At 32.8% G+C, this 14,344-nt stretch overlaps 1 protein-coding gene across 2 annotated transcripts in view; it reads right to left on the reverse strand.

The window, feature by feature from the left end:
* The window catches only part of LOC132906116 (inaD-like protein), a 158,809-nt gene that overhangs the window by 13,772 nt on the left and 130,693 nt on the right, over positions 1-14,344 (reverse strand). For both annotated transcript variants that reach the window (XM_060957985.1, XM_060957986.1), the window contains exons 20-22: positions 7,000-8,137; positions 4,024-4,128; positions 2,478-2,603 (exon numbers count right to left, since the gene is read on the reverse strand). In XM_060957985.1, coding sequence (XP_060813968.1) covers positions 2,478-2,603; positions 4,024-4,128; positions 7,000-8,137 — 1,369 coding nt within the window. The remainder of the gene's footprint in view (positions 1-2,477; positions 2,604-4,023; positions 4,129-6,999; positions 8,138-14,344) is intronic.

Consider the following 14,344-nt stretch of genomic DNA (forward strand, 5'->3'; position numbering starts at 1 on the left):
CACAGAGTTTGAAAATATTCATTTGATCGCTGTGTTTTCTTCTTTTATTATCCAAGTCATTGACGAATCATTTTTCTCCTTTTTTTTAAATATATTCCAAGATTTTCTACAAATATATTTGTCGTTAAAAATATCTGTTTTAAATTTATATTTATAAAAACAATTCTTAAAATGTTATAGATTATCTTAATGATGTATCGCTATTAAAGAAGAGCATATAAAAAAATCTAATTCTTTTTTTAATTTAACTCCTTTTTCAATTCGTTGATAATTGTCTGTTTGAATTTTAATTTCGGCTGACATTTATTTTATGTGCAATCAATACATGCAATTTGCAACGTGCATTCTGTAAATTGTCATTAGCCCGTTTTGTGGGAACTACAACAATTCTCATTTAATAACTTTGTATTGTCGCTACACTTTGTGTCGTTATATTGCTCATCATAAACCAAACGTGACAGTTTAAAAAACAATTTTTCCCATGTTCAAATAATAATATTTCAAATAAAAATATATTGTTATTTAAGAAGTCATCGGGGAAAGATTATCGAAAATTGTCGTCGTACATATTTTTCCTACATATCGTACGATGTTTGTTACAATTGTTTTCCTCTCTTTTCGAAACAACAGGAATTAACAGCGAATTGTTCATTTCACATACATACATATTTCGACCTGTGTGTCGAAGCAATCCGGCAGATTACAAGCGAAAACATGGCGCAAAATTGATTGCAACTCGTTGTACCTAGCTACAATTTTGTTTGAAATATTGTTAAAACAAATTTCGCAATTTCAATGCGTGAAAAATTTGAAATTTCTAACTAGCATCGACAGAGCGAGCGGAAATTTTATAAACAATTTGATTTCAAACACGAGATTTCATTGCAAATATGTATAGAGTTCTAGTATGCGTGTTTCAGAAATGTTGCTTCATCAGACATCTGTCTACGATATCGACACATCGAACACACCGCAGATTTTATTTCTCGTATTCAGGTATTTAAATTCAATTCCAAATATTGAAATTCAAATATTGGAATCAACAATTTCACATCTAAATATTTAAATCTGTATGTCTGAACGTAAAGCTTTAGATGCAAAAGCTTTAATATTAATAAATTCAAAGATGCGAATTCAAATACTCAAAGTCGACATTCAAATGCCAACTATTCGAGTTGGAAATTAAATAATTAAAATTATTCAAACCTAAAAATATTCAAATTCCAAGATTCGTACTTAAATAGTCGAGATTCGAATACGCGTAAATTTCTGCGTGACGAGGAATTATTGAAAAAGCTAATTTCGCGTATTTTCTCGTTGCAAGCGACATTCTATTCTGTCTGCGTCTCATGCGTTTCTGCAAATGAGAAACGGAGAAAGTCATTAAATGCCGAGAACAAAGTTCCGTTTTAAATCGAGCACGCGGCCACAATTCCTACATTTGCATACACGTGTCGGCTACCTGGAGGCGTTGACCAAATTTACAACGAGCGTGCAATAACATCGTGGATGCAATTTATTCTTCTACGAGTTTTCTCGCTCGCAAGCGCCATCGAACTTCAATGGCACTCGAAACGTGACAAGCAAACGAGCTACTTTCGCGTTTAAAACACGTAACAAGCGTGCTATGGTGGAAACAATGAAATAAAAGATGCGTTAAAAAGCAGCAGTGCATAGAAAATCTGTCGATAAACGAGGCGATAACCAATAAAATGTTAGAATCAAACGGTTGGTCGAATTCTAGAAAAATTGATCGACTATTACGGGTTCTGTCTGTTTTTGAAAAATCGGTTCATTTAAAATGAAAAACATTCTTTTTGAATATAATCTAAAATATATTATAAAATATAATAGTCATTTTAAAGGTGATTTTATCGGAAAACCTGTAAAAATAACGACGAACAAGCAAGTAGAGAATATTAAAAAATTTACAAAAATGAAGTGTACGTATCGATATTCCACGAGTACCGTATCGAACATTGATTAATTCATAATAAAAGAGAAAATGATATATGGTTAGTGTGTAGTCATCTCTGCAATGAATTTCTTCTTCAATTCTGAAGACTATGAAGAAGAAGGAAATAAAGAATTAATTTACATCGTTTTTTTATGCGTATCAAGCATAATTACGAGAAACATCGTACAAGGTATTCCGCTGAAGATTTTCAGTTGAAATATTTCTGTCGTATTTTTCATATTTCATGAAGAAACTCTACGAAAGAAGACAATTTTCGATATACTATATCTACGACTACAGCCGAGACAGAACTGCCATAGCGATAAAGAATAATATAACTACGTTGTAAAATTAAATTAAAAAGTTCAAATTGCCAATTATACACGCCAAGATCGTCTACAATTCTACAGGAAAATCAAATTGTTAAATAATTAACGATGCAATGTGAGAAAATGTGGAGCAAATGAGGGTGGAAAGGAAAGGGTGTACATCGATATTCCTGGTCGTGGCGAGGTCTCACCAGGTGCACCAGAGACTGGACGAGAAGGCAGACAGGATTTCCGGCGGCTTGGATGACCTCCACCGCTCGTTCATGAGTGCTATGTCGTAGGTCCACGCCATCGACCTCGATTATTCGATCTCCGATCTGAAAATAAACGAGAAAAAGAAGAAGCGCATATTATATCCTTTTTTTACGTCTATCTTCTGCAATTTTTCATATTTCGATCGATCAACAGTCATAATCTAAACGTAACTGAATCTTTTTTAGCGAAAAACAAAATTATTTATTACAAATGAATTGTTTGGTAATGAGTCAATGTGAACATTGATGAAACAATGAAAAGTAATATTTTAAGAATATAGACGAACTATATGGAACAGACAGGCTGTTATAACAATATTTAAAGATAATTTAGTTTGTTTGAAGAGGTTTAATTTATAAGACGAGAGAGGAAGCTTCTTTTTTTTTAGGAATAATTCAGTGGAAAGTGTTTGTGAGAGAAAGCTCGAGCAAAACAAAATAGTAAGATAAAGAACCAGACCTTTTGGATTTTAAATTGTTATTATTATCTTTGTTTGTTTAATTTATAAGAAGTTACATTTACGAAGAGGGGAAGGAAATCTGTTTGAGAAAGAATTTAGCAGAAGTTCTTTTGATAAAGAAGACTCGAGAAAAAGGAAATGGTATAATAATAAAAAAAAAAAAAAAATGATAGATTTTTAATTGCAAGTTTTTCTTAATATTACTTTCCTGTTGTATTTTATCTAGAAATATATTTACTGTAAAATGTTGTATATATGAAAAAGGTGTGTTGAATATTAAAATAGAGATAACTGGAGCGTGATATTAAGTTCCATATAAGATAACAAAGAATGAAGGTTTATGGTTCAACCAGTGTCGCGGCTTCATTATTGGGTTGCCAGAGAAAGTTTTCTTCGTTCGTGACGCGAATTAGAAAAAACTTCGTTCAATGTTTTCGATCTTAATCTTAAACGAAGCTTTGTTTTTTCAGCTTCTATTCACATATTGTTTCCTAAAGTCACATAAATTTGTTTCTTAATAGCCATTCATCTGTATATTCTCAAAACAAATAATGGACGAATTCAATGTCAATGATTCTGAAGTCGCATAAACTGATTTTTAAATAGCGTCTCATTTGTATGTTCTTCGATTAAATGAAAGACCCATTATCAGAGATTCTGAATCTCGTGTATTTAAGCAAAAGTTTTCACTATTTTTATTCAAATTAAAATTAATTTACGACGGTAAATTATTTTATTTTATTATATTTTCGAAATGAATGCGTCAATTTATTATTATAATATTAAAAATTAAGGAATTTTTTAAAATAAATTTTTTACATCGAAATTTCTTAAGGATATAATTAAACAAAAAATAAATTATTATTCAGCATAAAAGTTGAAACAAATTCGCGGTCAAGTCCATTGAATCTTCGAGTTTGTATTCTCGTGACCTGAACAGAATACCGAATTATTTCCTCCTTTCTTCTCTCATCGAACGTAAAACACACACGTACAAATAGAATTCATGTCGCATACGTTACCTTCAACTCGCCGGTTCTTCCGGCCGGACTATTCGGCAAGACATTCTTTATGAATATCCCGGATATGTTCTGTGACTTACTAGAGCTGCCATTGTGCAGATCAACCTGTAAGGGAAATTATTTTAAAATTGGAAAAATTGACTCGCCGATAGAAATTAACGTAACGATTTAAAGAACGACTGATTGATAACAGTAAATAAATAAATTAGTAAAAGAGTAATAGTAAATGTGATACAAAATCAGACAGTAGCTAGTAGGATTATCTTGCAGGAAAATTATTATTCTTCTGGGAATGATAATTAAGGAAAAAAGTAGTCGATTTTTTAATTCTCTAATTCTCTTATATTATTTTCTAATTCTCTTATTTCTTTCTTTGATCTCGTAAGCGGAGAAGCAGAACAATCTTGTAATTTTATTAATGCCATTTCAGATTTTATTTTCTTAGAAGCTTTTATTGCGTAGTTCATAAAATTTTATAGAAATTTTGCAAAACTCCACATAAAATTTCTAGTAGTAAGAAATAAGTTAATAAATATAATTGAATTTCTCAACGTGACGATTTGGCCCACCTGAATGAATAAGAAATCGAATAATTAATGAAATACAAATATTTAATCGACCTTTAAATTAAAAATTAAATTAAATTTAAAAAAAAACGAAATCATTAGATTCAATGCTAGTTTAAACCACACGTTTATTTAAAAAAAAAGAGATAATAAAACATAGAATGTTAAAAATGATATTAAAACAAGAGTAGCATGTAATGCGAAGGAAAGGTTACATTTGATGCAGTATCCGTTAAAGAAATGGTCTTGAACAACTGGCCTTTGGCCTTTGGCCATGGTACAAGAAGTCTGTGCTTTGTCATATGCACATGGGAGCGACTATCTTCCTGAAATCGAGTTCTCTGACGTCCTAACGCGAGGGAAAACAAATTCTCCAGGCCAACAGCCCACAGAATTTGTTCTGCAAAATTCTCTAGAAATTCCCCATCGTACGATATACGTACGTTTCGTAGAATAAAATATCCTCCTCAAGATTATTACAATATAAACTTGGCAAAACGTAAGCTCGCATTTATGCGAATCGATCGTTTCTTTAAACATTAACTTACCCGCAATTCTAAGTAAATAGATCTTTTCAAATGAAATTCATTCGTTTGAAATCCATTTGAAAGTAAATTATTTTTTATCGATTCACAACGTATGCGCCTTAAAATTCACTCTTGGAAAGTGACGCTTAGAATAAATTGAAAGCAGCTATTCGATTACGTTGCCCAGACACGGCTTGATATCTCGAAGCCATACGGTACACTAATGGACATACAGTAGTACGACTATATGCATAGTATAGAGCTTATGGCACTCGATTGAAATTATCAAGCAATGCCGCCGACATGGTACCATTAATTCGATCCACGACATCGTTAACTGAGCAATTAATACAGGCGGAAGAATTACGTTCATAATGGGCAAAGGTTCTATGTCAAGCAATATCGTAAGACAGAAATAATAGAATATGGAACGAAGAGTGGAAAAAAGCTGCGTTCAATACGATGAAAACTAAAAAATCATTTTTAAATAAATTTACCGTCGAATAGAAATAGAGAAAGAAGGCTGCGTTTAATATACATAATTAGAAGGAAAAAAAGAATCGACTTTTAAGTAAAGTTACAGTTGATTTTTATAGTTTTTTTTTATAACTTATACAAATGATTTGTTAATTTTTTAAAATTAAGGAATTATCGAAGAATTATGTTTATACGTGATATAATTAATATGAACGAAGAAATAAATTTTTAAATAAAACTGTAATAGTTGTTTCTATTTATATAAGGGTTAAATAGTAATTAATAGTATGAAGATAATAAGAAAACTATAAAACCTAAGTTAAAAATAAAATTTGAGTGGGAAATAAAAGTTCTGTCGTGAACTTGACAGCTCGGTTTATTTTAAAGTTACTTTGCAATCAAAGGCAAAGATCTAAATGAGTTGTTAAAAGCTAGTTTAAACCTACTTTTATTCGTTATAAAACAAATAATGAAAATAAGTACGAGGGAGAATTCTTCATTTCTGCAAAACAGTTCATGAAATTTCATGCTTTAAAGGGAAGGCATACTCCGATATTCTTGATTTATCACGAGCTTAAGTGTCTTTAGCTTGATATGGTTAAAACAAAAACGCGAAAACTTTACTTAACACTTTCAGTTGAGTATTTGTACGCAAGATTAGGTGAGCTTTTTATCTAAAAAAAACCTGCGTAATTATAACAGCGCGTTACTAAAATGTAGTTACCATACATATATCACATTCTAAAAACTTGCACTTTAAGTCGTTCTAAAAGAAAAATAAATTAAAAGGAACACCGTGCAGCAGAAACTACAAACGGCATCAAGGCCATGGAAAAATCATCTGTTACGACATAGAAACACGATCAACACTTTCATTTCACACTAAAATGATTCATACTAAGCTATTTTTAAATCGATTAAGAAAACAAAGGAAAAAGGAAACTCGCACATTGATCGTCGAAAAATGATAAAATGATCTATTACTTGCACGATTAACATATTAATTACACCTTTAAAAATCCAAACTCTAAGCTAACCTAATTAAATAAAAGGTAAACGCGCACATTAAACATCGTGAAATAGTAAGGAAGATTATCTACTGCACATAAACTTCTACAGTCGAAATCTTAGTGCAAAGATCAGCTTCCCAAAACTTCCTAAAACTCCTCCGCATTAACCTACTTACTTTTAAACTATCCAGCAACAGAACCAAAAAGAGGGAATCCACATATAAACCATCTTCCAGAGCCTCACAAAAACCATTCACCCAAGCCTACACACACATAACCACATTTCCAATTGCACAAGCTTTTCCCCGTCCCAGTCACTGACAACAAACGCACACGAGCAAACCATCTACTAAGAACTTTTATTTTTAACCAGCGGAACGTGTCCGCGTTACGCACCTTTCCACCAACGATGCTCAATCCCAGACTAGTTTTTGGCTCCCTGTAGATCTCCACGAGCCTCTCGGGTCCCCAATGCTTCGACCAGCTCACGTTCCCCTCGTGATCTCGATGCGTGACCGTCATATCCACTCGTTCCTCAACGAACACCAGAGTAGGAATCCGAAGCTTGCAGGGTGAGCCGCAGCTGGACGATCCAGAACTCTCTGTCTTCTTCACGCCTTCCTTATTATCTGGCGATTCACTGACCACCTCTAGAAGCTCGTCATCGCTACACTGGATCGCCTTCGATTCCTGATAGGTCTGAACCTCGACTTCCTTTCGTGGACTCCTCAAAGACTTGCCCTGGTCGTACAGCAAAGCTAGGCTCTCTGTTGACTTATCAAGACTCGATGGAATGTCCTCAGGAATACACTGAATACTCTTAGATTCTTTTACGTAGCTCTTCTCAGATCTAGAGGGACTATCGAAGGAATCTAATATTCTGTACAGGCTGCCTAATTCGTCCAAACAACACTGAACACTTTTGCTCTCCCCTTGGGTCTGGGTCTGAACTTCTCTTCTAGGACTCTGATAGTATTTTCTAGTCAAATGGAAAGAAGTCTCCTTGGACACTTCCGAGGGACTGACGATACTCTGTTCCGGACTGCACTGGGTGCTCTTTGTTTCCTGCTCTGTTTGAGTTTCGGCGTCGCGTTTCTCTTTCAGCGAGTACTGGGTCTCCTTGAAGTTATGCTCCGATTCCTCGACGCTTCTGTCGAACTGCTGACTCGGCCAACTGTCTGGCGCTGATCTCAGAAGGCTCTCCAAAGATGCAGAGAGTAATAGATGCTCGGACTGGCTTTCCAGAGTTTGACTCTGGTATTCCAGGGAATGTTCCTTGCTGATTAGGCTGCTGTCGTCTTCCGGCCTGAAGGAGACCGTTTCCTCCAGCAGCGGACGTCTCTGCTGCCAGAGTGTTCTGTCATAATCTCTGGTTTCTGGTCTCCAGTCGAATTCTCGTCGGTCCGCTTGGTCCTCGTACTGGAGATTCGCGAAGTCCTCCTGATTCTCACCTTCGAGAAGCTTCGTTGGAGGAAGCTCGAGTTCCTGGTCCGCTGTTAGCCTCGAATCGTCCTCGGATTCTGACTCTGCCGACCTTAACAGAGGAAACGTGAGTGAGAAAAAGAGGCGGCGTAACGAGGGAAACGAGTCAAATGGTGGGGAGGACTAATGAAGCGGATGGTTTTAGCCGCTTAATGAGCGAGCGGCTTCTTCTTGACAGACGGGTGAAGAAACTGGAGGAATTTGCTGCAAACGATGAATGCAAGGATCTTCCGTGGTGACCCATTAATTAAGGAGATGGTGCGATTGTTTGCATAAATTAATTGATCTAAAGTGTGCGAAGTGAATGAGTTTGGGTGGTGGTTTCGAATGGGTGGAACAATTAGAGGGAGTTTATGCATTTATTATGAGAATAATCATGGTTACGTTCTTTCAGTCATTTTTGATCTAATCAGTAGATTGAAACCAAAAAAAAAAAGAATTATATTCATTAACATCTTAATTAAATTATTCGTACTGTTACTTAAGAACAAAATAAACAAATATAAAGTTTTCATATTATTTTACGAAATTATTCAATTATTCATTCGTATAGGTTTTTAAAGTAAATACGTACAAAGCAAAAATCTAGCAATTTATTATACTTTGTAATCATTTCGCGCTGAAACAATGAAACAATGCGAGCTGTTCCTCGATATTGCTTATGAAACTATATCACTCCCAAATGTTATAAAGTTTATATGCAAATGGACAATAAAGTTCTCTAAAGAGAAATCCCATATAACGAAATTTATGAATTAATAAAAAAAAAGGCACAGTTTTATATCTAGGGAATACGCTCGTTCCAGGTTAAATTAAAAAGTTTCGTTAGCTAGCCAGTTTTCCTTCCCGTTACGCATTTCTAAATCTATTATAACAGTTGCTTTCCAAAAGTTCCAAGATTTTTCTAACAATAATAAGTAATTATTAATGTACACTTTTTTAATTAAACTAATTCTCAACAAGTTTTCGCGCGAAATGTCTTTGCTTGAAGAGAAAAGTTGGAAATGTAATAATAAAAATACCCAAGAGCAGAGCATAAATCTTGAGAAGTTTCAATCCTCCACATTTTTCAAGTTAATCACGACCTGTCTAGAAATATCTTTCATTCTTCTTGTTTTCAAAATATGAAAACCAATAAAATATAAAATCCTATGTATTGTAGTTTTCGTTGAAAGTTACGAGTACGTACATCCAATATGCTTGTTTTCTCTTCAAATCGAAATTCAGTACTACGAAATAATTTCGAAAGTAGCTTATTCAATTTTTCCGAACGTTTTTCATGACAACAATTTTCAATGTCAATTTTTCTCGTATTAATTTTTAATTTGGAATAAATCGTAATCAGAATTTATAGAATGCCATTTGTTTATAGACACAGAGACACGTGTCTGTTCTTACAGCTGAAAATATCTCTTGTATTTGATACTATTTTGTATATTTTTGCAGCGTGTTTTGATACTGGCATGAAAAATAACTTTACGTAATACTTCGACATAAATTTCATTTTTAGAACAGAGACTCCAATATTAAATACGTGCTTTGTCAGCTGTCATTCATCCTGCTAATTATAAAACACACATAAATGACATGATCTTTTAAAAAATAAACATCCATGTTCCGAACATGTTATAAAGCGATATAACGTTCAACCTCAAAAACTCTGTTGCGAAACTATAAATCCTGGAGCGTATAAAATCTCCATTCTATCATCCGTCGCAAATGTCCAAATATTTATTATTAAATATTTATTACGTCGCACATAAAATTTATTATTTATGTAAGAGTGATCTGGGACCCAAAGACTTGTTACAAAAATTACATATCGATGTTCTAAACTCGTTTCGAAAAGTTCGAAACATCTGAATCTTACGTATTGTCAGAATGTGCAATGCACGAAACTAAAAGCACAAAGCCATATTATGTTTTACTTTATTATATTCTATACAAAGGGCTGTTACAAAAATTACATACATCCACGCCATAAACTCGTTAAAAAACTGTAAAAAAAAAGAGCACCTCAACCTTGCGTACTATCGCAAAACGCATAAAACTGAAGCTGAACAAGCAGATCTCTTCATCGCGTGGAATATCGAGAATTGAAAGGGCTGAACGTTCAAAATCTATAAAATATTTCAACTAGTCGCCTCATTGAACATATCGGAACATTGTAGCCTTTGGCGCGTCGTAAATTTACAACAAAAGAACTCGTGACCGGTCGTATAATTCCTCGTTACGATGTCTTCCTACGACTTCGAACAGCCGATTCACACGAATAAGACCGCTTAATATGGTCGCGGATGTGTATCGGTCACGTTTGCACCGCATATAATTCTTATATAATGGTGTCTGAATGTGGTGGACACGGTCTAACAATAACATTAGGCCGTCGTATGAGTTCTCTATCAGGTCGATATCATCGATATATTGGCAGAAATCTTGCAACTTCCGGAAGAAGAAGCTCCTTTCTTGGTATAATCGATGATGAATGAAGCGAGGAAGAGAAAAGGCGATGGTATTTCGTCTATATTGACTTGATAGTTTGCATGAAAAATGAACGCTGTTTAGGTCACGTCACTATTATCGCGCGTAACTTGCATATATTATGATTACACTGCGGACTTTTATGCATTTATGGAAAACTTGGAGATGCAAGAATGCAATGTACATAATATGCAAAAATACAACGTACATAATATGCAAAAATACAACGTACGTAATGTGTAAAATTGCAGTGTACATAATACGCAGAAATGCAATGTATGCAACAACATTGTAAGAATACAATGCAAATAACACTCAAAAATACAATGTACACGACGTATAAGAATGCAGTGTGCATAATATGAGAAAATACGTGGAATATCGAAAATATAGTAGCCTTTCTAATATTTATCATATTGTAACGTATAAAACAATTGTGTAATATTTAATAGATAAAACAATAATCTTTTATCCAAGTTACATTATATTCTTTAATTATGTTTAATTACAGTTTCTCGAATAAACGTATTATTAATAAATTATATATCTGAATTATTAAGAAATTGCATAATTGGATGAATTACATTTGCATGCTATTGCACACATGCTTCAGAAAATCATCTTACGTTTGAATGTATGAAGTTAGCTTGTTTAGGTCCTGAACACATCATATTTTACGCTTGAAGTTTATACCTAGTACAAGTACTTTATTTATAGCGAAGGGTCGTAAAGTTTACGTTGGATAAATTTTAGACGTAATAAAGCATTCTTTCATTTCGACTAACTACTAGTTATTCTTTTTTTAATGATTCTTATTTACTGCAGAAACTATTGTTTTATAGTAAAAGCTATTGTAAGAATTCGTAAGCAAAATTAGAAACATATTTCGTTTTGATAAATTATTTAATAAACTATTTAATAGTATAGGTGTTAAGGGTTTTGGAAATAATCATGACAACTATTGTGCATTAACTTGAGTGGCAGACGAACGATTCATTTTCGAAGGAATTAAAAGCATCTTCGAAGTCCGAATCTCACAATGATCGATTTATCGATGATGCTTAGTCAGAGTAAGAAAATATCATGATCGATTTTTCATACCGGAGAAAATTACATCACCCACGAGGTGTGATTATTTTTATATCGTTGAATGTGTTTTCTCGCATTTCGTTGCTATTACTAAGATAAAAATACAAAAAGGAAAAACTATGTACGAACTATTGGAAGCATAAGATTGAATAATTCATAGAAATAGGAAATTTGTAGGAAACGTGAACAATAGCGTAACGATAAATCGAATTATATTGAAATTTGCAAATACAAATAAACAGAAAAATAAACATATTTTTAAATAACATAATCGATATAGTTTGTCATAAATTATGATATGAATTAGAAATGTTAAAAGTTCCAAGTTCCATATTATAATTATTAGCCTAAATGATCTCTTTTACAAAATTAAGAGAATTATTATTAAAAAAGAAGCAAAATAAATTTTATGGGTATCGTATAATAAAAAATTTCTAGAAAAATTACCATTTTTATAATACTTGTGTAAAAATTGCCCAAATTAATTTACTACTATTTTTCCTCAAAACAATATTAATGAATTTCTGAAAGTTTCGTCAAATAAACTCTAATATTGACTCGTCAACTCTTCCAAGAAAATACGCTAAATAACAACCTTCGATCGTTCTTTCCTTTAGTCAAGTCACGTGCCTTCCACCCTCGCTAATCAGAGTACAAAAATCACTACCTTTTCTTTTACAACCCCTTCGAAAACAACGTAAAATTGTGCAAACGTGATTTGAATATCGAACCAAAGCTTGTCAGGCAGAACGCGGAAGAGGCAACGCACAAGAGGAACTCTTACAAAAGTATTCTCGTGGCTTTCCTCTTATCCAATCATTATTCCAGCTAATAACGGAACCTCGATACATTCTCCTATAAATTCTATTGAAAGCATCGAGGTTCCAGGAACTTGGAATAATTCCAAATTCAACTGCGTCGAATGATTGGAAAAATACAAATGAAAATATTAAAACTCGTACAAATGTTACGATATTGTAGACATTTTAGAAACTTTTCAAAGTTAATAGCGTTTTTGATTTTAGAAAGTTATCCAGCAGTATAGAAATTTTTGTAAATGTTTCGAAGATTTTGGGAACGTTGTAGCAATTTTTTGTAAGAGGAAATTTTCGATTTTTAGCGAAGAAATTAAAATCACATGTTGCAAAGAAGAGTTGCAATATAAAAATATATAAAACAATTAAAGTATTATATAATAAACCGTTTGAAGTTTACATGGTAAAATTTTCATCAATAATTCTTGAATATTTATAATTTTAGAAACCTTGACACTCTTTAAATATCGTAAATATTTTTCGAGGTCCCAAAAAATGTCCAAGTCTTCGTGTTTCGAATGTTTTAAAAATCTTGAAAATATTTGGACTTGAATAATTCAGAATTCAAGTAAACGAAAGAAAAATTCTGTTTCCACGTACGTAATAAACCTGGTATTTTTCTTCATTTTTAAACGAAAAGATTTCCTAAATGGAAAGAAAATATTCCATTTGTAAACATTCATAGTCTCAAGATAGTTGAATCTTTTGAAAACTTCCAAGTTGCTAATTTGAAGCCACCACCTTGCGAGTTTGCAAACATTTTCTCCACTAAACAATTCCAAGAATCAATTCCACTCTCACCAAACCCCCGCCACGCTCACAATCTCAATTTGTCACGTATCTGAAAATTTCTCCGGCCATTTCTTCGGGATAAAACAATTGAAATAAAATAAGAAACACAGAACCGTTTTAAACATATCGAAAACTTGAAACACTTATTCGTTTTATTCTTCGTTGTATTAAATTTCTTGCTGATTGCACTTTCATCGATTACACTTTCATACTAATTCCACTTCTGTTCGTAAAACTTAATTCCAAGACTTCTCTGTTTTAACGGAATATCGTAATTTATAAAATGTTTGAAATAGATTTCAGCAGTAGGTTTGTTCGTTGTGATTATTATTCATTCATTCATCAATTAATCATTCCACTGTGATGATATGTTAATAACAAGTGAGAAAAAAAGGGAAGAAAAAACATTCTACATAAAAATGGAAAAATAAATTAATATTAACAATGTTCCTGATAATATATGAATAAAGGATATGAATTTGTCAACATAGTAAAATCAATAAATCACTCACTATCCTTGTAAGCTACTCTTCTGCGAAAAATATCTCTTCAATTCTAATCATATCAGGATACTATAAATATGTATTTTCTAAAATTTCATCAAAACCCATGAAAAAGTATCAATATAAATTAAGATTTGCAATAAATTACATTTCTCGAACACTACTATACCAAACAACACCAATGTTCAATCCAATTATATGCTGGTAAACTAAATCGCAAATTAGTATTTCTAAATGCCCCGAAATTTATAAAAAATTAGAAGCAACCTTTTCAAAACTCTGTTCGATAAAACCCAGCCCAAATAAAACTCCAAATTAATCTTCTCTCTCCTAAACAACTTGATGCAGAAATAAGACGCAAAACGGTAACGCTAATATCTCGCCAACTACTTTCTGCTAAACTTAATTAAAATGCTTAAATGTCGAAAAATTAAATTTGAAAATAATCAGCGACAAAACTGTTCAAAACTATGTTCAACAAAATCCAACGCAAATGGAACACCAAATTAATCTTCTCTGTCCTAAACAACTCGGCATAAAAATAAAAAGAAAACCAATATTCCATTCAACTCGACCCTA

This window comes from Bombus pascuorum, chromosome 4, assembly GCF_905332965.1.
Source record: "Bombus pascuorum chromosome 4, iyBomPasc1.1, whole genome shotgun sequence".
In the NCBI taxonomy this organism is placed as follows: Eukaryota; Metazoa; Arthropoda; class Insecta; order Hymenoptera; family Apidae; genus Bombus; species Bombus pascuorum.